Below are 25590 nucleotides of genomic sequence, written 5' to 3' on the forward strand. Positions count from 1 at the left end.
TTCTGCTTTTATTATTTGCAGTCAGAAGAAACACCCTTCTTTTAGTTCTAAAAGCTTCTTAAAAAATAATAATAATAATAATAATAATAATAATAATAATAAATAATATACAGTTACCAAATATACCACCACTCTAATGTATCACCTCGACAAGTACTCTTTCGAGTCATCAAAAGTAATACAAACAGTCACAAATTTAATAAATATACTATCCAGTTAGTAAATTATAAACAAAAATGTTATCAAAAATCAGTTAAATAATACATAAACCATAGAAAATTAGTTGTTTCAATTTTAAATTTCATCTTTTATCGAAAATACACTCATTTCCTATCTAGGAACGAAAAGTTTCTTTGCACTTTTACTAAATTCATATGTTTCTCTCAAAAATTCATTAAGAAACTAGTACTCTTCAATGTACTTTCAAATCTTTCCATTTATTTATCCCTTAACCCCTTTTACAATTCAAAAGAATCCACCATTTCTTGTTACACGAGTCATGAGCAATGCTAAAGAACCACACAATATCACAAACTGTACTGCTCGAGTACCAATTACACATCTACTCGACTCTCAAATTTCTAGGAAAAAGTACAATTCACTTTTCATTCCTCACAAAATACTCTTCTTCTCAAATCCCTCGACCTATCACTACTTCTTACTTTCATCACTTACCTACCATTGGGTCCTTCCATTTCTCCCTTTTCCTTTCTCAGTTCCTCTATGCATTTCATCTGTTTTCTCACAAAATTAATTAAGCTGCTTGAAACCTCCAATGCTTTCTTGAAGACATTGTCCCCTCGACTTCTCTTGTGGCACCTATCACCAAATGCAAGTGTTCCGAGTACTTCATCCTTCGGAATCTGAAACAATGACAATTCATAGCACCTAGTCCCATGAGACACCACATAATACACATAATAATCTTCTGAATCCATCATTCCCAACACTCCTCAGTCATAATACCTACTTTCATAGCTCGGAATGTGCAAATTCTCAAACTATGCAAATCTAAAATACAAATAATCCTCAAATACTTTGGAAAGAACCATTACTTGTTCCACAAATACCTTCATCCGCACACCCTGACAAAGTACGATGGGGTTATGTCCGAGGTGATGGAGCCGTGGCTCGTATAACCTCAGTTCATCTTCGAGAATGTTATGTGGAATCCTTCGACCAATTCCAATTTACACCAGTGGGTTACTTCTTGTCCCCAGTTTTCAAAAATTACTTCCGAGACAATCGACACACGTAATCAAAGCCCCAAGGAACGAATTGGGACAGTGTGCAATTATCACCCCACACAAGTTCTCGACAATGTCTTCAAAAGTATCAAAGTTCTGGTAAACTTCAACTTTCAAATTAGTGGACCGCATTTTCCACAATTATTATCAATGTTTTAAACAATTACACTTCTTTTCTTAAAAAATTGCCTAAATTTTCAATCGAAATCTTCAAACTTAAAAATAGTAATAAATAAATTAATATAACCTCACTCTACTCTGTCATTCCAAATCGCATGATCGAATTGCGACTTACTTCTCATCTTCTATTTCTCTCGTGTAAATTACCACCGCTGACTGCTAATGTTAACCTTAAATTCGTCAATCGAAACCCGCCAAGAATTACACACGTACAGTAAATGTACAGTGTTGGGGAAATAACTTTGCTACTTTTCTACTACCTATTTTAATCGTGGTTAGTTCCGGTTAGCCTTTCTAATTTTCTAATTCTAAATAATAATTCCTCAATTTACAAACATTGCTCTTTCCCTTTCTCTTCTGTCCAAATAAAGTTCTCGATCGTCGGTTAAATTTGACAAAGTTATTTCCCTATACCCTGTACAATTCACATAGAACCTACGTCCTAACAGTCTATTTCACACAAGACTAAAGCACTAATAAATTTCTAAAATAATACAAGTTATATCTCACCCACACAGTACGTGAACTACACAAAGAATCTACTACTATAGGAAACGCAGTATAAAATACTAATCAATCATAAAATGTAGTACAAATTTGGAAAAGTAAACGAGCAAACGAGCAATTCCCTACCTCTCTTTTTCTTAACTTTCCCAGTTCTAATAAATCCTTTAAAACCGTAAAAGTACCTACTAGTAGTGCCAGTTTACTGTTACCCCCATAATTTGCACACGTGGCCCACTTGTGTGCAAATTATGTGGGGCATCCTAAAAAGGCCCCTTCAGTCTACATAAATATCCTACTTATACATAATTAACGCTATAAAAATATTATCGTATATACACAATATCTTAATTTAAAAACAATTAAGACCATTTCTTTAAAAATCGTTCAAATTCATCTTCCTTTCAATGCTTTCTTAAGAAGACCTTATTCGCTATATCGTTTAAATTCAACCTATCACTTTGCCCACTATACTCAAAATAAACCAATCATATTTTCCACCTTTTTTCTTATCTCTTCTCTTCTCCAATGAATACTGCACCACAGTGCTCCAATCTCTACTTCTCACTTGACTTGTCCACTGCTGGAAATGCTTTTTTCTCCCAAGTCTTTTTCCAGTTTTCCTCATCTTTCAGAATAAATCTTATCTCCATTCACCAGTTCCGGCCCTTGCTAAGCCTCTTTCAAATTTTCCCCTTCGCTAAATCTCCCAAGTTCGTCTTCCTTAATTCCGGTTACATCCTTTCTAAAACCTCACAATTTCGGTGAATAAATTTCGTTCACCATTTTGTCCAAGGATCCCCAAGTATTGCTTAAAAACAGACTTTTTTCCAAATATCCTCCGGGAAAAATTCCTCAAATGGCTTTTCTACGCCCTAAAGTTCCTCTACAATTTTAGGAAGCTCCTAGCTGACACATATCTAATGACTACATACTAACACTAATGAAATATAATAATGCAACTTCCCTTATTCTATCCCTCCAAACGTAACGTGTTTCTCACAAGTTACCTAATACCCTTATAAATATCACTAATTTTAATTTACATGTTCCTTCTAAAAGCTCTAATTACTTCCCTCTGAAATACATGTACTTTCTTACTCTTATCCTTAAAATTCACAAGAAATAATCTTTACTTTCTTATTAACTATAAATACATAAATGACCTACTGGCAAATTCTACTTTTCCAATATACATTCCTTCCCATTTTTCTTACATATGCTCAAGTTATCCTTCCATATAATAAATAATGTCCTATTCTTATGTTTAAATCCCTCCTCTTCTTTCGCACCCACCATTTACTTCTAATTCCTATCTTTTCCAATTTCTCTCGAGTTTTGCAGTTTTACATTCTATGTGCATGTTTCTGTTACATTTTTCCACCTACATCCCCTCCCTCAAAAGAAAAATTCCCTAAAAAGTCCTATCCTATGTCCCTACTTAAACTTACTATGAATACCCATAATATCTTAACAGAATTACTTCACCTAGCATATGCATCGACGATTTCAAATTTACAATTCTCTTTTAAATACATAATTCCTGTACCTCCACAAAAATCATCAGTACCTTTACACTATGTTTTCCTATCTGATATAAATATTCAAATCATCTAAACAATTACAAATCATGTACCTAGTTTTTCCTATAAAAAATAATACATCCAATTTACTTTCTATTCTAAAGTACTACATCTTTATCCCTAACACTTAAATAATAATCACAATGTAATTCACAATTCTTACAATATCTACTAATTTAAAAATAATATACTTTTCCTATGTTTATATAAATAAAATCTAATCCTCAATTATTTCTAATAATACTTATAATGGTGAATCTTTCACCTTACACTTCCAAATATCAATCAAACACCCTATCTACTTTGCTAAGTTACAAGTTCCAAATAAAATCACCCTTTACAGTAATATGGTGCCCCAATTAAATACTCTACTTTCTCAAATTACAATTCCACAAGTCCATCCACAATCCATAAGTTATGGTACAATTTTTCACACATTTCCTTTTAAATTAATCAAATATCTTTCTGATACATCACTAGACACTAGAAAATTCTTAATTAACTTTCAAAATTAAACTCACAAATTACTTATTAACTACAAGCAAATTCCTATTCTTCTTAACATAAGAAAGCAATCTCGTAATGTTCCACTTACTTGCAATCCTCCAAATCTCAAAATCTCCTTCCTTGTGAAAAAATACTTTGGCCCTTATCTTTTTCCCTTTCCTGGGCCCCAGTCAGCTTCTTCGATCATTTTCACTTTTGCTGTTCTCGTAATTTCCTACTTCTCTCTTGCCAAAGTTCCAAGAATCTATATCAGTGAGCTTCCTCTTTCCTTCCCTTATAAATCTTATCCTTTTTGCTAAGAGGAAATAAATAAACCACTGTCCTTCGATAAAACTACAAAGTACTACCTTGCTATCTTTTTGCCCTTAACTTAAGTTCTTTTGAATCCGACTACTGTAGTGAAAAATCTATCCTTCCTATCCTTGAATTTGGGCAATAATCCAACTTTCGATACAAGTTTTTGGTAAAGTTCCTTGTCTATATCTCTGGCCCCTCCGTCATTGGTGATCTGTCGAGGAAATCCACTATGATCTTAATGGTTCCATCATTTTATGTCAAAACTGTGGGGCAACCCACCTTCTTTCTTCCTAATTTGTAGGTTAAATGTTCGATCCTTCCTGCTGGGTTTTCTGTTGAAGAACCTCACTACTAATCTGGTGCTCGTAAACCTAACCTAAAAGGTATTTGCTCCAGACCCTTTCTTTCTGTGTTCTGTTTTTCGATGAGCCCCTCCGTTTGCTTCCTGGAAATTTATGCTTTTAGATCCTTAATTTACCTCTTTGTTGTAATATTTCTCCATCCACGATCCCATTTCGAATTCCACTGTTCCAGTAAATATTATCCAAAATTCCGGTATTTCTTTACTTTTTCTTACTCTGTAAATTTCTGGATCCCAATCTTCTCATCTTGAATCCCGTAGATCATCGATTCTTTTATTTTTTAATAAATTAACGTCCAAAATTTTCAATCTTTATTTACTTTTTCGGAATACTCGTGACGATCCGAGAGGTTATCCCGTTCTCGTCTTTTACCGTTTTAACTTCCTTTCCGAACCCTTAAAAGATGGAGCCACGCGAAAAACCCACCGCTTCCAAAGAAACAAGTGTATAGACATTCGCGTTTTTGCCGATTCCCACCGTCTTCATCTACTCGGGATTCGAGACCAGTTAACGGCAACGACGCATGTCGCCGCCATCTTATCGGAAAGTGCCGGGAACTAAGGCATCTTTCATGCTGGCCCCATGAAAGATTCCCGCGTTCCCCCGCTTTCTAGGGGATGGCTCCGATGTGTTCTCGACGGTGTCGTTCTGCCGAATCCGAAAAACGAGGGTGAAGACCCCCAAAGAGGGGTCGGTCCAAAGTGGCCGACTCCTCGCCAGGTTACCTGGAGGCCAATCGCCTCCACGTAACTTTGCGTCGCGTCTGTCACTTTGCCGGGCCCTCTTTGGGCCCGGTGTCGTACAGTGTTGCCGGCTTGTGCAAGAAATCCTAAAATTTTAAGAAATTCTAACCCGGATCAAAATCCCCAGTTTCCTCTGCCAACAGTTCCCAATTCCCCCCTTTTCTCTCAAAATCATTTTCACACCTTCCCCAAATTCACGGTGAAATAGCACATTCGATCATATCTCAATTAGACAAAACCACCCCAGAGGTGTTTCGGGCAGTAAATGTGTTAAAAAACCACTAATAAATCGATCCTGTATCAATTATTACCGTTCCTTCATCGGTATCCTTTACTACACGTGTTTCTGTTTCGAAATTTTCATAATAATTGTCAAAAGATCTATTTAAATCGAGTAAATCCAAATATTCATGACCCAATAGTAATAATTGATACATCTTCGGTTTATTAGGTGTTTTTTAACACGTTTACTGCCCGAAACACCTCGAGGATGGTTTTTCCTATTTAAAATATGATGATAAATAATTTCCCTGAGCAATTAATTTGTTAAATGTGCTATTTAACCGTGAAATTCAAAGATCAAATGAAAATTAAATCGTTCATTTTCGTTTTGGGAGAAAAGGGAGGAACTGGCAACGTCGCAAAAAAAACCGCGAATCCTCATCTAGGTTAGAATTCCTTCAATTTTAGAACTTGCAATAATAAAAACACATCCATGCAATACTAAGCTAAATACTGTAGCCCACTTTTTTGTAACAAAACTTTAATAGTACATAGGTCATTTTAATTTAAGAACGTTATGAAAATAACCTCATTGTTCTAAAATTTTCCACACCCGATATCTTCAAAACAAAACGTTTACGAGCCTATGTTGGTTTGAAATGTTCTTCCAAGTAATTATTCTATGTACTCTTAAAGTCCTGCTACAAAAAAGCAAAAAAACAAATCGAGGTAAAAGCTGTATCATAAATCACAAAAACCTTAAGCAAACTTACCTGCAAAAATTATAACTGCATGCAACCAAATTCGAGTGAAAGCTTCGATAAATATCAAACTTTAAAAACAATTCACTTTATTCTTATTCCACAAATAATAAAGGCCCTTTGGAATAATTAACATCTTAATAAACAATTTTTCTTGGATACCCTTAATAAGAAAACATCTTTTTCCCAAAACATTTAGTAACGAAGCTTCTTTACTCTTTAGATATCATTTTTCCCAAAAACCTTTCTTAACGAAACTTCTTTACTGTTTAAACATCAATTTTCCTAAAACATTTAGTAACGAAACTTCTTTACTGTTTAAATATCATTTCTCCCCAAAACTTTTAATAAAAAGACAAAAAATTCTTTAAAAAATTAGGTATCACTTCACCTATTTAAAATCTTAGTGGTTGTTTCCACCTCTGCTAAAAAGTACTTGCAATTTAATAGAAAACCCCAAAAGAAAATCCTTTTGAAAATAAAATCCACTTATTTTTGTATATTTACACTTTTCCTATAACCCCAGAAATATCAGAGGTGGTTCGTTTTCATATTAACACCCTGTTAGAATACTCTTTCAATTCTTTTCAATATTATTTTCGTCAACTGCTTAACCCTCAAATCTGGCACCATAAGAATTTTAAATTCCTACCTTTTTCTGTCGCCTTCGGGAACACTTCCTTTACTGGACACCTTGCACTTTCCCAGATCACACCATCTTTATCGCTGCATTCGAGGTAGACACACACACACACAATTTCACATCCTTTGGCTGCAGTTCTTGTCCTGGAAGGAAAAGAGAGGCTACTGTAGCACTTAAGTTTCCACGAAGAATTTAATATTCAATATCCTTAAACACGAGAACTTTGAAATCTTTACATTTCATCTTGGCAAATCACACTACATGACCTCAGAATATGAGTACCGGTTGACTCAAAACAATCACATCTTTATCAAAAAGCTGCTTTACTTGTTAGACAAATTCCTTCATCCACAGCTCGAATAACCTTAGTTTGTCTTCGAGAATGTAGTCATTCCTTTAATAAGTTCCTGTACCGAGCATATTTACCCACCTCGGCCCCCACGCCTGACGCCCCTGGGTGGGTTGCTTCTTGTTCCCAGTTTTATAAAATAACACTTTTACACCGTAAGCACACCTAATCAAAGTCTCAAAGGACGAATTTGAGCAGTGTGCAGTTATCACCCCACCGATTCTCCGCGATGTCTTCGAAAGTATCGGAGTTCTGGTAAATTTGTACGTTCAAGTGAATGGACGACATTTTCTACAATTATTGTTCATTTGTCGAACGATTAGACTAATTTTGTTAAAAATTAGTCATACGCCTTAACTTCTTCGAAATACAAAGTAAATATGGCGACGTAACCTCTCTCCGCTCTGTCAAAAAGTTCTTTTTGACAGAAAATGGTCGAGCTACGCGATGCGTTCCTCGCGACCTACTTTTCGTCTTCCGTTTCTCTCGTGCAAACTTCGAACGTCAATTTTCGGTGCAGATGTCGGTTCTGATGGTTCCCTCGGTACGATAACTTCCGAAAATGCGCGGGAATCATCCCGTCCTCTTTCTTTTCGTTACTTCCTCGTCTCCTTGCTTATAAAAGCAATGTTGCAATTTAATATTAATTTCGTCGTCCTTCACAAGTAACTAACGATGACACCCACTTATCCTAATTGTACGGAGTGTTAGGGAAATAACTTTCCTACTTTGATTTCTCCTTTTCTAAAGAAGTATCCAAATGAAACAAACTAAAAGACACATTGCCAATTCTTCAAATGTGTCTCTCTTTTTCCAAAGAAATGAGAATAGTTACGTTTACGAATCTTCTTCCTCTTTCCCATACCGAAGTTATTTCCCCGACACGATGTATAATTAAAATAAAATAACAAATATATCTAATAATAAAATAATGATCTCTCTAACGAAAGACCAAAGTACTCGTGAAAAAATTCTTCCATTTAAAAATAATGTGTAAAACGCACAAATATAAAATACTTTTCCGTATTTCTTCAAAACGAAATATATAGAAAAAGCATAGAAACATAAACTAGCAAATTCGCCACCTCTTTTTGTCTCTACCGTCGCAACTTTCCCAGTTCTAATAAACCCTTTAGAACCGTGAAAATACCTGTTAATGCCAGTTTAATGTTACCCCAATAATTTGCACACTTGGCCCACTTGTGTGCAAATTATGTGGAGCGTCCTATTATTTTAAAAAGGCTACGTCGACCTACCCTTCTTTGTCCCCTTAACTGTCTCTTTCAATGTTACATTTACAAAAGTTAAAAACTAATAAATATCCTACTTATCCCTAAATAGTATTCTAATTTAGAAATAATTAAGACCATTTCTTTAAAAATCCTTAAAATCTCTAATGTTCTATAATCCATCTTCCTTTTAATGTCTTCTTAAGAAGACCTCTTTCCCCTTATCGTTCAAATTCATCCTATCACTTTCCCCACTCTCCTCGAAATAAACCAATCTTGTTAGTTGTCTTTTCTCTCATGTCTTATACAATGACTACTGCACCTTCGTACTCCAATCTCTACTTCTCGCTTCACTTGTCTAATGCTTTTTTCCTCCAAGTCTTTTTCCAGTTCTCCTCTTTCAGGAAAAAATCTTATCTCCACCGACCATTTCCCTTCCTTCCTGAACTTCTTAGAAATTTTTAAAAGCACCGAATCCCTAAATCCTCTAAATTAATCATCCCTAGTTCCAATTAGACCCCTTTTAGGACTCCACAATCTCGGTTTTTTCCCATAGTCAATTTTCCTGACTCCACAATTTCAGTCAAAACATCCTGTTCACCATTTTGTCCAAGACTCCCCAAGTTATCCTGAAAAAACAGTGTTTTTCCAAAGATCTTCCAGGAAAAATTGCCCAAATAGCTTTTCTAGCTCCTGCAAAAGCTCTACCTGGAATTTTAAGAAGCTCCCAGTTCACAATCACTACTTACTAATACTAATAAAATATAATAAAGTAATAACTTCCCTTATTCTATCATTCCAAATAGGTTTTCCATAAATTATCTCTAATTTTAATGTACGTGTTCATTTGTTCCTTCTAAAAGCTCCTCTTATTTACCTCTAAAATATACATAAGTTCTTCCTCACCTCTACTGTTACAATTCAAAAGTAATAATCTTTACTTTCTTATGAACTATAAATACATAAATGACCTACTGGCAAATTCTACTTTTCTAATATACATTCTTTCTCATTCATTCCCATTTTTCTTACAAATGCTCGTATTATCCTTCCATATAATAAATAAAGTCCTATTCTTATGTTTAAATCCCTACTCTTCTTTCGCATCCAGCCTACACACCTAATTGCTATCCTATCCAGTTTCTTTGAAGTTTTACGTTCTGTATGCATGTTTCTCGTACATTTTTCCACTCCCTCAAAAGAAAAATACCCTAAGAAATCCAGTACTATATCCCTACCTTTACTTACTATGAATACCTAATATTTTAATACAATTACTTCACTTAGCATATACATCTACAATTTCAAATTTACAATTCGAGTTTATACACATAATTTCTATATCCCCACTAAAATTATTAGTACCTTACCACTATCCTTTCCTATCTTATATAAATATTCAAATCATCTAAAAAATTAAATATCAACACTTACAAAAATGTACCTAGTTTTTTCCTATAAAAAATAATATATCCAGTTTACTTTCTATCCTTAACACTTAAATAATAATCATAATGTAATTCACAATTCCTACAATATTTACTAATTTAAAAATAATATACTTTCACTATGTGTATACAAATAAATTCTAATTTTCAATTTATAATAACACCTGTTATCTCACCTTTTAAACAAATTATGTCAAATAATACTTATAATGGTGAATTTTCCAAATATCCATGAAGCACCCTACCTCCTGTACTGACATACAAATTCAAAATAAAATTACCCTTTACGGTAGTACGGTGTTCTAATTAAACACTCTATTTTTCCAAATATTCAATTCCAAAATAATCCATAAGTTGTGGGACAATTTTTCACACAATTCCTTTTAAATTAATCAAATTTCCTTCTGATGCATCAAAATAACTGGGAAATTCCTATTCCTCTTAAGACAAAAAGCAATCTCCTAATAATCCACTTACTTGCAATCCTCCAAATCTCGTATTTCTCCTTCCTTGTGAAAAAATACTTTGGCTGCCTTTCTTTTTCCCTTTACTCGGCCCCAGTCAGCTTTTTCGATCATTTTCACTTTTGCTCTTCTTGTAATTTCCAATTTTTGTCTTTCAAATTTCCATGTATCCAAGTAACGACTCTCTTTCCTTCCCTTATAAATCATATCCTTTTCGCTAAGAAGAAATAAATAAAGCACTATTCTTCGATAAAGCTACAAAGTACTACCTTGGTATCTTTTTGCTCTTAATCTATATTCTTTTTGGTCCTCCACTCAAAAATGTGCCTTTCCTATCGATGAATATGGACAATAATCCAACTTTCCTTACAAATTTTGGATAAACTTAAGTGTGTCTACCTCTGGCTCCTTGGTCATTGTTGATCTGTCGAGGAAATCCTCTATAATCTTAATGGTGTATCTTATTTATATCAAATCTGTGGAGCAACCCACCTTCTTTCTTCCTAAGATCTAGGATAAACTTTCGATCTAACCTCTTAGGTTTTCCTTTGAGGACCCTCACTACTAATCTCCTGCTCGTAAACCTAACCAAAAAGGTACTTGTTCCAGACCATTTCTTTCTGTGTTCTGTTTTTAATAACTCCCTCTGTTTGCTTTCTGGAAATGTATGCTTTTAGGTCCTTAATTTACCTTTTTGTTGTAATATTTTCCCATCCACGGTACCATTTCCAATTCCGTTGTTAGAGTAAATATTATCCAAAAATCCAGTATTTCTTTACTTTTTCTCACTCTGGAAATTTCTGAATCCCAATCTTCTGATCTTGAATCCCGCAGATAATCAATTTTCTTATTATTTAATAATTAACGTCCAAAATTTTACATCTTTATTTACTTTTTCGGAATACTCGTGACGATCTGAGAGGTTATCCCATTCTCGTCTTTTACCGTTTTAACTACCTTTCCGAACCCTTAAAAGATGGCGCCACGCGAAAAACCCACCGCTTCCAAAGAAACAAGCGTATAGACATTCGCGATTTTCACGACCCCCTTCGTCTTCTTCTACTCGGGATTCGAGACCAGTTAACGGCAGCGGCGCATGTCGCCGCCATCTTTTCGGAGAGCGCCGGGAACAAAGGCCTTATTCATGCTGGCCCCATGAATAATTCCCGCGTTCCCCCGCTCTCTAAGGGGATGACTCCGATATGTCGACGTTGTCGTTCTGCCGAATCCGAAAAACGAGGTTGAAGACCCCCAAAGAGGGGTCGGCCAAACTGGCCGACTCCTCGCCAAGTTACCTGGAGGCCAATCGCCTCCACGTAACTTTGCGTCGCGTCCGTCACTTTGTCCGGGCCCTCTTTGGGCCCGGTGCCGTACAGTGTTGCCGGCTTGTGCAAGAAATCCTAAAATTTTAAGAAATTCTAACCCGGATCAAAATCCCCAGTTTCCCCTGCCAACAATTCCCAATTCCCCCTTTTCTCTCAAAATCATTTTCACACCTTCCCCAAACCGGGAATTCACTCATCATCATATCTCAATTAGACAAAATCACCCCCGAGTTGTTTCGGGCAGTCATGTCAATGTGTTAAAAAACCACTAATAAATCAATCATGTATCAATTATTACCATTCCTTCCTCGGTATCCTTTACTACACGTGTTTTTGTTTCTAAATTTTCATAATAATTATTAAAACAACCATTTAAATCGAATAAATGCAAATACTCATGACCTAATAGTAATAATTCGGTTTCTTAGGTGTTTTTTAACACGTTTACTGCCCGAAACACCTCGGGGATGGTTTTTCTTATTTAAAATAGGATGATAATTAATTTCCCTGAGCAATCAATTTGTTAAATGTGTTATTTAACCGTCAAATTCAAAGATAAAATGAAAATTAAATAATCCATTTTCGTTTTCGGAGAAAAGGGAGGAACTGGCAACGTTGCAAAAAAAACCGCGAATCTTCATCTAGGTTAGAATTCCTTCAATTTTAGAACTTGCAATAATAAAACACACCATGAAATACTAAATACACTGGCCCACCTTTTTGTAACAAAACTTTAATAGTACATAGGTAATTTTAATTTAAGAACGTTATGAAAATAACCTCATTGTTCTAAAATTTTCCACACCCGATATCTTCAAAACAAAACGTTTAGGAGCCTATGTTGGTTTGAAATGTTCTTCCAAGTAATTATTCTATGTACTCTTAAAGTCCTACTACAAAAAAGCAAAAGAACAAATCGAGGTAAAAGCTGTTTCATAAATCACAAAAACCTTAAGCAAACTTACCTGCAAAAATTATAACTGCATGCAAGCAAATTCAAGTAAAAGCTTCGATAAATATCAAAGTTTAAAAACAATTCACTTTATTCTTATTCGACAAATAATAAAGACCCTTTGGAATAATTAACCTCTTAATAAACAATTTTTCTTTGATACCTTTAATAAGGAAACATCCTTTTTCCCAAAACATTTAGTAACGAAGATTCTTTAAGGTTTAAACATCATTTTTTCCAAAAACCTTTCTTAACGAAACTTCTTTACCGCTTATACTTCAATTTTCCCAAAACCTTTCCAGAAAACCAAAAAAATTTTAAAAAAACCTTTCAAATAAGGTATCACTCAATCTTGCTACCTATTTACAATTTCCAATTTTATTCTTACTGGTTCTTTCCCTTCGTACTAGAAAGTACTTGCAATTTAATAAAAAAACACCAAAAGAATGTCCCCCTTGAAAATAAAATCCCCTTATTTTTGTATATTTACACTTTTTCTATAATCCCAGAAATATCAAATGTGATTCGTTCTCAAATTAACTCACTGTTGTAATACTATTTCGATTCGTTTTCAATATAAATTGTTTCTTTGATAACAATTATATTCTTCCTTTGCATAGTAACACTCCCTCAAATCTAGCAGCATAAAAATTTTAAATTCCTACCTTTTTCTGTCGCCGTCAGCTATACTTCCACCAGCAAACAGCTTCCACTTTCGGAGATGGCACGATCATTTCACTGCATTTAGGACGAACACAGACACACACACACACACACTATTTCACATCCTTTGGCTGCAGTTCTTGTCCTGGAAAGAAAAGAGAGGCAGCTATAGTACATAGGTTTCCACGAAGAATATAATATTCAATACCATTACTTAAACACCAGAACGTTGGAATCTTTGCAACTCACATTAAATAACCCCAGAGTACAAGTACCGATTAACTCAAAACAATCACATCTTTATCAAAAAGTTGCTTTACATTTTAGACAAATTACCACACGGTTATGTTCAACATAATATAACCACAGCTCCTATAACCTTAGTTTACTTTCGAGAATTCAGTCCATAGTTTAATAAGTTCTTGTACCAAGCATATCTACCCACCTTGGCCCCCGCACCTCACACCTCTGGGTTGCTTCTTGTTGCCAGTTTTATAATACTTTTACACCGTAAATACACGTAATCAAAGTTTCAAACGACGAATTTGGGCAGTGTGCAGTTATCACCCCACGAATTCTCGACCGTGTCTTCCAAAGTATCAAAGTTCTGGTAAATTTGTACGTTCAAGTGAATGGACGACATTTTCGACAATTATTGATCATTTTTTAAACAATTCGACCTCTTTTCTTAAAAAATAGCTTAAATGTTTAATCGAAATCTTCAAAGTTAAAAGTAGTAATAAATAAAGCAATATAACCTCACTCTACCCTGTCGTTCAAATTCGTACGATCCCGCTGCGACCTACTTTTCATCTTCTATTTCTCTCGTGTAAAATTCCACAGCTGACTCTACTAATGATTCAACTTCGAATGGCCATTTTAAATGACTCAGTTTAATAGTTCCCTTCTTTACGACGACGTCCAAAAATTAAATCTCCTCAAATATCACGGTAATTTCCCTATTTGCTTTACTTTCTCATTAAATACAAAAACAACGTTACGTTTCTAGCTTCGTCAATCCCAACTCGCCGAGGATTACACGCACCCGCCGTAAATATACAGTATAATATACAGTGTTAGGGAAATAACTTTGCTACCTTCGTACTTCCCATTCTAATCCTGGTTAGTTCGGGTTAGCCATTCTAATTTTCTAATTCTAAATAATAATTCGTCAATTTACAAACGTTTCTCTTTCCTGTTCAAAAGAACTCTTCGTTCCAAATAATGTTCTCGATCGTCGGTTAAATTTGACAAAGTTATTTCCCTATACCCTGTACAATTAAAATAGAACCTACGTCCTAACAGTCTATTTCACACAAGACTAAAGCACTAATAAAATTCTGAAATAATACAAATTATATCTCACCAGCACAGTATGTAGACTACGTAAAGAGCCTACTCCTGCAAGAAACACGGTATAACATACTAATCAATCATAAAATGAAGTAAAAACACGAAAAAGCAGACTAGCAAATTCCCAGTTCTAATAAATCCTTTAGAACCGTGATAGTACCTGTTGGTGCCAGTTTAATGTTACTCCAATAATTTGTACACGTGGCCCACTTGTGTGTAAATTATGTGGAGCATCCTATTATCTTAAAAAGGCTACGTCAACCTACCCTCCTCTGTCCCTCTTATTATCTCTTTTGCGTTAGTTTACAATTACAAAAGTTAAAAACTAATAAATATCCTACTTATACGTAAACAACACTATAAAAAATTATCATACATAATGTTAATTTAGAAACAATTAAAATAATTTCTTTAAAAATCTTTCAAATCTATAACGCTCTATAATCCATCTTCCTTTTAATATTTTTTAAAGAAAACCTCATTTGCCATATCGTCCAAATTCATCCCTTTATTTTACACACGATTCCACTTGTTCAAACCCTCCTCAAAATAAACCAATCTTGTTTTCCACCTTCTCTCTTATATCTTCTCCAATGAATACTGCACCCCCGTGCAATCTGTACTTCTCACTTGAATGGTCCACTTGAGTGCTTTTTTCCTCCAAATCTTTTTCCAATTTTCCTCATCTTTCAGAAAAAAATCTTATCTTCCCTGACCAGCTCCGACCCCCTTCCCGAGCTTTTTAGGAATTTTCAAAAACATCAAAACACTAAATCTTCCAAATTCGTCGTCCCTAATTCCACTTAGACCTCACAATTTCGGTTTTTTCCTGTAATTACTTTTCCTAACTTCACGATTCCAGTGAATATATCTCGTTCACCATTTTGTCCCAGAATCCCCAAGTTATCCTTAAAAACCAGTGTTTTTTCAAAGATCTTCCGAGAAAAATCGCCCCAATGGCTTTTCTAAGCCCTAAAGTTCCTCTACAATTTTAGGAAGCTCCTAGTTGACAATGACTACATACTAACACTAATAAAATATAATTAAAAAAATAATATAACTTCCCTTATTCTATCGTTCTAAACAAGTTTTCCATAAGTTACCTAATACCTTTATTAATATCGTTAATTTTAATATGCATGCTCATTTGTTCCTTCTGAAATAAATGTTCTTTCTTAGTCTTATCCTCGAAATCCAGGAGGAATAATCTTTGCTGTTAACAAATAATCTAATAACAAATTTCTCTCTTCTTTTATGCAGCTATTTGCATTCCCTCCCGTTCTTCTTACATGTCTTTATATTATCCCTCCATATAACAAATAAAGTCCTATTTTTGTGTTTAAATCTCTCATCTTCTTTCGCATCCACCGTTTACTCCTAATTGCTATCCTACCCAGTGTTTCTTTAAAGTTTTACATTCTATATGCATGTTTCTCGTACATTTTTCCACCTACCTCCCCTCCGTATCTTTTACCTCCCTCAAAAGAAAAATACCCTGAGAAATCCTGTACTATATCCCTACTTTTACTTACTATGAATACCTAACATCTTAACAAAATTACTTCACATAGCATATACATCTACAATTTCAAATTTATAATTCTATTTTATACACGTAATTCCTGTATCTTGACAAAAATTGCTAATACCTTTGCACCATATTTTCTTATCTTATATAAATATTAAAATCGTCTAAAAAATTAAATATCAATAGCTACAGAAATGTATCTATTTTGTCTCCTTAAAAAACTAAACACATAGTCTATTTTCTATCTTAAATTACTACATCCTCCTTACCTATAACACTTAAATAATAATCACAATTTAATTTCCTACAATATCTACTAATGTAACAATATATTTTCACCATTTCTACATAAATCAATTTTAATCTTCAATGTGTAATACCTTCTGTTGTCTCTTACCTTTTAAATAAATTATTTCCAATAAGACAAATAATACTTATAATGGTGAATTTTCCAAATATCCATGAAACACCCTACCTACTATACTCACATACAAATTCAAAATAAAATTACCCTTTCCGGTAGTACGGTGCTCCAATTAAATACTCTATTTTCTCAAATATTCAATTCCAAAATAATCCATAAGTTATGGTACAATTTTTCACACAATTCCTTTTAAATTAATCAAATGTCCTTCTGATGCATCAAAATAACTAAGAAATTCCTATTCCTCTTAAGACAAAAAGCATTCTCCTAATAATCCACTTACTTGCAATCCTCCAAATCTCGATATCTCCTTCCTTGTGAAAAAATACTTTGGCTGCCTTTCTTTTTCTCCTTACTCGATCATTTTCACTTTTGCTGTTCTTGTAATTTCCTATTTTTGTCTTTCAAAATTCCATGTATCCAAGTAACCACCCTCTTTCCTTCCCTTATAAATCATATCCTTTTCGCTAAGAAGAAATAAATAAAGCACTATTCTTCGATAAAGCTACAATGTACTACCTTGGTATCTTTTTGCTCTTAACCTAGATTCTTTTCGATCCTCCACTCAAAAATGTGCCTTTTCTATCGATGAATATGAGCAATAATCCAACTTTCCTTACAAATTTTGAATAAAGTTAAGTGTGTCTACCTCTGGACCTTTGGTCATTGTTGATCTGTCGAGGAAATCCTCTATAATCTTAATGGTTTAATCTTATTTATATCAAATCTGAGGAGCAACCGACCTTCTTTCTTCCTAATGTGTAGGTTAAACGTTCGGTCCATCCTTTTAGGTTTTCTCTTGAAAATCCTCACTACTAATCTCGTGCTCGTAAACCTAACCAAAAAAGTATTTGTTCCAGACCCACTCTTTCTGTGTTCCCTTTTTTAATACGTCCCTCCGTTTGCTTCCTGGAAATATATGCTTTTAGATCCTTAATTTACCTCTTTGTTGTAATATTTCTCCATCCACGGTACCATTTCAAATTCCACTGTTAGAGTAAATTTTATGGAAAAATCCAGTATTTCTTTACTTTCTTCTTACTTTGTAAATTTGTGGATCGCAATCTTCTAATCTTGAATCCCGTAGATAATCAATTCTTTTATTTTTTAATAATTAACTTCCAAAATTTTCCATCTTCATTTACTTTTTCCAGACACTCTTGACGATCCGAGAGGTTATCCCATTCTCGTCTTTTACCGTTTTAACTACCTTTCCGAACCCTTAAAAGATGGAGCCACGCGAAAAACCCACCGCTTCCAAAGAAACAAGTGTATAGACATTCGCGCTTTTGCCGATTCCCACCGTCTTCATCTACTCGGGATTCGAGACCAGTTAACGGCAGCGGCGCATGTCGCCGCCATCTTTTCGGAGAGCGCCGGGAACAAAGGCCTTATTCATGCTGGCCCCATGAATAATTCCCGCGTTCCCCCGCTCTCTAAGGGGATGACTCCGATATGTCGACGTTGTCGTTCTGCCGAATCCGAAAAACGAGGTTGAAGACCCCCAAAGAGGGGTCGGCCAAACTGGCCGACTCCTCGCCAAGTTACCTGGAGGCCAATCGCCTCCACGTAACTTTGCGTCGCGTCCGTCACTTTGTCCGGGCCCTCTTTGGGCCCGGTGCCGTACAGTGTTGCCGGCTTGTGCAAAAAATCCTAAAATTTTAAGAAATTCTAACCCGGATGAAAATCCCAGTTTTCTCTGCAAAAATATCCCCCATTCCCCCCCTTTCTCTCAAAAATTATCATTTTCACACCTTCCCCAAACCGGGAATTCATTCATCATCATATCTCAATTAGACAAAATCACCCCCGAGTTGTTTCGGGCAGTAAATGTGTTAAAAAACCACTAATAAATCAATCATGTATCAATTATTACTATTCCTTCCTCGGTATCCTTTACTACACGTGTTTTTGTTTCCAAATTTTCATAATAATTATTAAAACAACCATTTAAATCGAGTAAATGCAAATACTCATGACCTAATAGTAATAATTGATACATCATCGGTTTCTTAGGTGTTTTTTAACACATTTACTGCCCGAAACACCTCTGGGATGGTTTTTCCTATTTAAAATATGATGATAAATAATTTCCCTGAACAATGAATTTGTTAATGTGCTATTTCACCGTGAAATTCAAAGATCAAATGAAAATTAAATCATTCATTTTCGTTTTGGGAGAAAAGGGAGGAACTGGCAACGTCGCAAAAAAAACCGCGAATCTTCATCTAGGTTAGAATTCCTTCAATTTTAGAACTTGCAATAATAAAACACAACATGAAATACTAAATACAGTGGCCCACTCTTTTGTAACAAAACGTTAATAGTACATAGGTAATTTTAATTTAAGAACGTTATGAAAATAACCTCATTGTTCTAAAATTTTCCACACCCGATATCTTCAAAACCAAACGTTTACGAGCCTATGTTGGTATGAAATGTTCTTCCAAGTAATTATTCTATGCACTCTTAAAGTCCTGCTACAAAAAAGCAAAAGAACAAATCGAGGTAAAAGCTGTATGATAAATCACAAAAACCTTAAGCAAACTTACCTGCAAAAATTATAACTACTTGCAAGCAAATTCAAGTAAAAGCTTCGATAAATACCAAAGTTTAAAAACAATTCACTTTATTCTTATTCAACAAATAATAAAGGCCCTTTAGAATAATTGATATCTTAATAAACAATTTTTCTTCCATACCATTAATGACAAAACATCATATTTTCCCAAAACATTTAGTAATGAAGTTTCTTTACAGTTTAAACATCATTTTTCCCAAAACATTTAATAATGAAACTTCCTTACGGCTTGAACATAATTTTTTCCCAAAACCTTTCAATAAAACGAAAAAAAAAAAATTAAAAAATTAGATATCACTCAACCTATTTAAAATCTTAGTGATTGTTCCCATCCCTACAAGAAAGTATTTGCAATTTAATACCAAACCCCAAAAGAAAGTCCCTCTTGGAAATAAAATCCTCTTATTTTTGTATATTAACACCTTTTCTATAATCCCAGAAATATCAAGTGGTTCGTTTCCAAATTAATACACTGTTGTAATACTCGTTCAATTCTTTTCGATATAAATTACTTCTTTGATAACAATTATTTTCTTTCGTTGCATAGTAACTCTCCTTCAAATCTAACACCATAAAAATTTTAAATTCCTACCTTTTTCTGTCGCCATCAGCAATACTTCCACCAGCAAACAGTTTCCACTTTCCGAGATGACACAATCATTTCACTGCATTCCGAGTGGACACACACACGCACACACAATTTCACATCCTTTTGCTGCGGTTCTTGTCCTGAAAAGAAAAGAGAGGCAACTATAGTACATACGTTTTACACGAAGAATATAATATTCAATAGCATTAGTTAAACACAAGAATATTGGGATCTCACCAATCTTGCAACTCAACACTAGACAACCTCAAATTACAAGTACAAGTTGAATCATAACAGTATGATCTTTATCAAAAAGCTGCTTTAAGGCGGTACCCAAAATAAGTTTTCCTTGCGTTAGAAAAAAGTCAAATTTATCTAATCTGCGAATACTACAATAGTTATTGAAAGTTGACAATTACTAAAAACTCCTTTGACAATGAGTTTCTTCTCTTTCTTACCTCTTAATTTCTAATTCCACGGATATTCTATGGATCGACTAAGATGACACCACTTTTATTGTTGTGCTTTTCAATTTTAAATTCCACATTTTCTTTTCAAACGCACGCTTTTAAGTTAATTTGTTAATTTCCACATTTCGATATAAATAAACAAACGAAAAACTCTTACAGTACAATTATAAAAAAATGTCATTATTGTCATGCACGATGTACAGAAAATTACCACAAACAAGAAATCTACGAGTTTACACGAAGAAGAAATCTGCAAAAACACACCAAAAAGAAATCTGCAAAACCACACAAAGAAGAAACTTGCAACGCAGACTCCCAGATGGCGCCACACATAAAAATCTCTTCTCTCGCATCCACTATTTAATCCTAATTGGTTCTGCTATGAATTCCCATTGTCTTAACGCAATTATTTCACATAACATATGCATTAAGCAATTCCAAATTTACAATTCTATTTTATACACATAACTCCTGTATCGTGATAAAAATCATTAGTACCTTTGCACTATGTGTTCTTATCTTATATACATATTAAAATCATCTAAAAAATTAAATATTAATACATACAGAATATCCTTAAAAATAATATATAGTTTATTTTCTATCTTAAATTACTACATATTCCTGATCCATAACACTCAAATAATAATTACGATAAAACGTTAATATTTCATAGGTAAATTTATTTTAAGAAAGTATGAAAAATAATTAAAATTTCTTCTAAAGTTTTCCACACCCGATATCTTTAAAACAAAACGTTTATGAACCTATATTGGTATGAAACGTTCTTAAAAGTAATTATTCTATTCACTTTTAAGGTCTTACTATAAAAAAGGAAAAAAACAAATTAAATGTGACATCTATATAATAATTCACAACAAGCCTTAAGTGAACTTACCTGGAAAAATTATAACTACATGCAAAGAATTCAAGTAAAAGCTTCTATAAATATCAAACTTTAAAAATAATTCACTTTATTCTTATTTAACAATTATCATTTTTCCCAAAAAACCTTTCAAATTAGATATCACTCAACCTTGCTACCCATTTAAAATTCCCAATTTAAATCTCAGTGGTTTTTTCCACCCCTACTAAAAAGTACTTCCAATTTAATTGAAAAACCCCAAAAAACATCCCTCTTGAAAATAAAATCCATTTATTTTTGTATATTAACACATTTTCTATAATCCCAGAAATATCAAAAGTGGTTCGTTTTCAAATTAATTCACTGTTGTAATGTTCTTTCGATTAATTTTGAATATAAATTATTTCTTTGATAACGATTATTTTCATAAATTGCATGGTGACTCTCATTCACATCTAACACCGTAAAAATTTTGAATTCCTACCTTTTTCTGTCGCCGTCAGGAATACTTCCACTAGCAGGCAGCTTGCACTTTCCGAGATGACACAATCTTTTTCGCTGCATTCAAAGTAGAACTACAATTTCACATCTTTTAGCTGCAATTCTTGTGCTGAAAGGAAGAGACAGGCAGCTATAGTACCTACGTTTCCACAATGAATCTAATATTCAATATCATTAATTAAACACAAAAGTATTGGAATCTCACCAATCTTGCAACTCACACTAGATAACTTTCAATTACAAGTACAAGGTGAGTCAAAACAATATGATCGTTATCAAAAAGCTGCTTTAAGACGCTACCATAAATAAGTTTTCATTGCGTTAGAAAAAAGACAAATTTATTTAATCTGCGAGTACTAGAATAGTTATTGAAAGTGGAGAATTACTAAAAACTCTTTGGACAATGAGTTTTGTTTCTTTCTTACCTTCTAATTTCTAATTCTACAGATATTCTGTCGATCGACTGAGATGACACCACTTTTGTATTTTGCTTATCAATTTTAAGTTCCACATTTTCATTTAACGCACGCTTTTAAGTTAATTTCTACATTTCATTTAATATAAATAAAAAAACAAAAAAACTCTCAGGATACAATTACTGAAAAATGTCATTAATGTCATGCACGATGTACAGAAAATTACCACAAACAAGAAATCTACAAGTACACATGAAGAAGAAATCTGCAAAGAGACACCAAAAAGAATTCTGTAAAATCGCACAAAGAAGAAACTTGCAACCCAGGTTCCCAGATGACGCCACACATAAAAAATCCCTCTTCCTTCGCATCCACCATTTAATCCTAATTGGTCCTGCTATGAATACCCATTGTCTTGACACGATTATTTCACATAACGTACGCATCAAACAATTCCAAATTTACAATTCTATTTTATACACTTAACTCCTGTATCGTGATAAAAATCATTATTACCTTAGCACTATGTCTTCTTATCTTATATACATATTAAAATCATCTAAAAAATTAAATATTAATACCTACCGAATCTCCTTAAAAATAATATATAGTTCATTTTCTATCTTAAATTACTACATATTCCTGATCCATAACACTTAAATAATAATTACGACAAAACGTTGATAGTTCATAGGTAAATTTATTTTAAGAAAGTTATGAAAAATAATTAAAATTTCTTCTAAAATTTTCCACACCCGATATCTTTAAAACAAAAGGTTTATGAACCTATATTGATATGAAACGTTCTTAAAAGTAATTATTCTATTCACTTTTAAAGTCTTAAAAAAACCCAAAAAAACATCCCTCTTGAAAATAAAATCCAATTATTTTTGTATATTAACACATTTTCTATAATCCCAGAAATATCAAAAGTGGGGCGTTTTCAAATTAACTTACTGCTGTAATATTCATTGGATTAATTTTGAATATAAATTGTTTCTTTGATAACAATTATTTTCATCCATTGCATGGTGACTCTCATTCACATCTAACACTATAAAAATTTTAAATTCCTACCTTTTTCTGTCGCTGTCAAGAATACTTCCACTAGCAGGCAACTTGCACTTTCCTAGATATGGTACGATCTTTTTCGCTGCATTCATGGTGGAACCACAATTTCATATCTTTGGCTGCAGTTCTTGTCCTGAAAAGAAGAGACAGGCAGCTATAGTACGTATCTTTCTACGAAGAATGTAATATTCAAAATATCATTAATTAAACACAAAATATATATTTGTTTGTATTGTATGTATTGTATTGGAATCCCACTAATCTTGCAACTCACACGAGATAACCTCTAATGACAAGTACAACTTGAGGCAAAACAATGATCTTCATGAAAAAACTTCTTTAGGACGGTACCAAAATTAAGTTTTGATTGCATTAGAAAAAAGGGATATTTATTAATAGTTTTTATGGTCTATAAGTATTAGAATAGGTATTGGAAATGGAGAATTATTGAAAACTCCTTCGGCAATGGGTTTCTTTTCTTTCTTACCTCCTAGTTCCTAATTCCACAGACATTCTATCGATCGACTAAGATGACACCACTTTTGTTTTTTGCTTTTCAAGTTTAAATTCCACATTTTCCGTTCAAACGCACACTTTTAAGTTAATTTTCACATTTCAATTAATATGAACAAACGAAAAACTCTCACAGCACAATTACTGAAAAATGTCATTATTGTTATGCATGATGAACAGAAAATTCCTATAAACAAGAAATCTACAAATGCACACGAAACAGAAATCTGTAAAAGCACAGAAAAAAGAAATCTACAAGTATACACAAAGAGAAAAATTTATAACCCACGCTCCCAGATGGCGCCACCCCTTAAAATTCTTCTTTCGCATCCACCATTTAATCCAAATTGATCCCGCTATGAATACCTTATGTCTTGACACAATTATTTCACATAACATATGCATCAACAATTCCAAATTTACAATTCTATGTTATACACATAACTCCTGTATCGTCACAAAAATCGTTAGTACTTTTACATTATGTATTCTTATATACATATTAAAATCATCTAAAAACTTAAATATCAATACGTACAGAAATGTATCTAATTTTTCCCCTTAAAAAATAATATATCACCGGTATCTTTAAAACGATGCGTTTATGGGCCTATATTATTTTATAATTGTTCTATCCACTGTTAAAGTTCTACTACAAAAAAAGTAAAAGAACAAATGAACGTGAAATCTGTTTAATAATTCATGTTAAACCTTAACTGAACGTACTTGAAAGAATTAAAGCTGCGTGTAAGGAAATTTAAGTAAAGGCTTCTATAAATATTAAAGTTTAAAAGCGATTAACTTTATCCTTATTTAACAAATAATAAACGCTATTTAGAATAATTAAGATCTTAATAAACAACTTTTTTCCAATACAATTGATAATAAAGCTTGTTTATACTTTGGACGTGATTTTTTAAAAATCTCTCAATGAAAGAAAAGATATTTTTGGAAATGTAAATAAAACACCTTTCAAGTGGGGTATAATTCAAACTCCATTAGTGGATGCATGCAATTTATTAAAGAACTCTAAAAAAATATTCCCCTTGAAAATAAAATCGACGTGTTTTGGTATATTTACGTATTTTCTGTAATCGCTAAAGGTTCGTTTTCAAATTGATATACTGTATTGTAATAGTGGTTCAATTCATTTTATATATAAATTGTTTAATCGATAACAAGTTTCTTCAGTTGCATAACTTTAACTGAAGTCTAGCACTGTAAAAATTCAAATTTTTACCTTTTTACATCAACGTCAGGAATGCCTCCACTATCGAGGCTGGTAGAATCTTTTTCGCCGCGTTCTGATTGGAACGACAATTTCATATCTTTTGGCTGCAGTTTTTGTGCTAAAAAGAAGACAGGCAGCTATAGTACGTACCATTCCACGAAGAATGTAATATTTGATATCTTTAATTATACACAAAAGTATTGGAATCTCACCAATCTTGCAACACACACTAGACAACCTCAAATTACAAGTACAAGTTGAAACAAAACAATATGATCTTTATCAAAAAGCTGCTTTACGACGGTACCCAAAATAAATTTTCATTGCGTTAGAAAAATGACAAATATATTTAATCTGTGAGTACTAGAATAGTTATTGAAATTCGACAATTACTAAAAACTCCTTGGACAATGGGTTTCTTTTCTTTCTTACCTCCTAATTTCTAATTCCACAGATATTCTATCCATCGACTAAAATAATACCCCACTTTTTTTTTGCTTTTCAAGTTTAAATTCCACAATCATTTCAAACGCACGCTTTTAAGCACATTTGTTAATTTTTACATTTTA

The 25590-nt window shown here is 33.4% G+C and overlaps 1 protein-coding gene across 14 annotated transcripts; it reads right to left on the minus strand.

Moving 5' to 3' along the window:
* On the minus strand, positions 1-25590 carry LOC136414114 (uncharacterized). Of its 14 annotated transcripts, none has more exons than XR_010752516.1 (8): positions 25454-25590; positions 25031-25139; positions 23284-23410; positions 21774-21899; positions 19958-20094; positions 13482-13624; positions 7059-7192; positions 1-863 (listed from the first exon to the last, which is right to left on the minus strand). XR_010752516.1 is itself a non-coding variant. In XM_066397939.1 (5 exons), the coding sequence occupies exons 3-5, from the start codon at positions 10744-10746 to the stop codon at positions 850-852; spliced, it is 342 nt and encodes a 113-aa protein (XP_066254036.1). In that variant the 5' UTR covers positions 10747-10756; positions 10809-10979; positions 11032-12160; the 3' UTR covers positions 1-849. The 14 variants fall into 14 exon arrangements, 1 of the variants encoding a protein (XP_066254036.1); XR_010752512.1 differs by lacking the exons at positions 13482-13624; positions 19958-20094; positions 21774-21899; ... (1 more) ...; positions 25031-25139; positions 25454-25590 and adding exons at positions 4110-4316; positions 4369-4529; positions 4598-4763; ... (1 more) ...; positions 10809-10979; positions 11032-12160; XR_010752515.1 differs by lacking the exons at positions 13482-13624; positions 19958-20094; positions 21774-21899; ... (1 more) ...; positions 25031-25139; positions 25454-25590 and adding exons at positions 4110-4316; positions 4369-4545; positions 4598-4763; ... (1 more) ...; positions 10809-10979; positions 11032-12160.

This window comes from Euwallacea similis, chromosome 16, assembly GCF_039881205.1.
Source record: "Euwallacea similis isolate ESF13 chromosome 16, ESF131.1, whole genome shotgun sequence".
Classification (NCBI taxonomy): Eukaryota; Metazoa; Arthropoda; class Insecta; order Coleoptera; family Curculionidae; genus Euwallacea; species Euwallacea similis.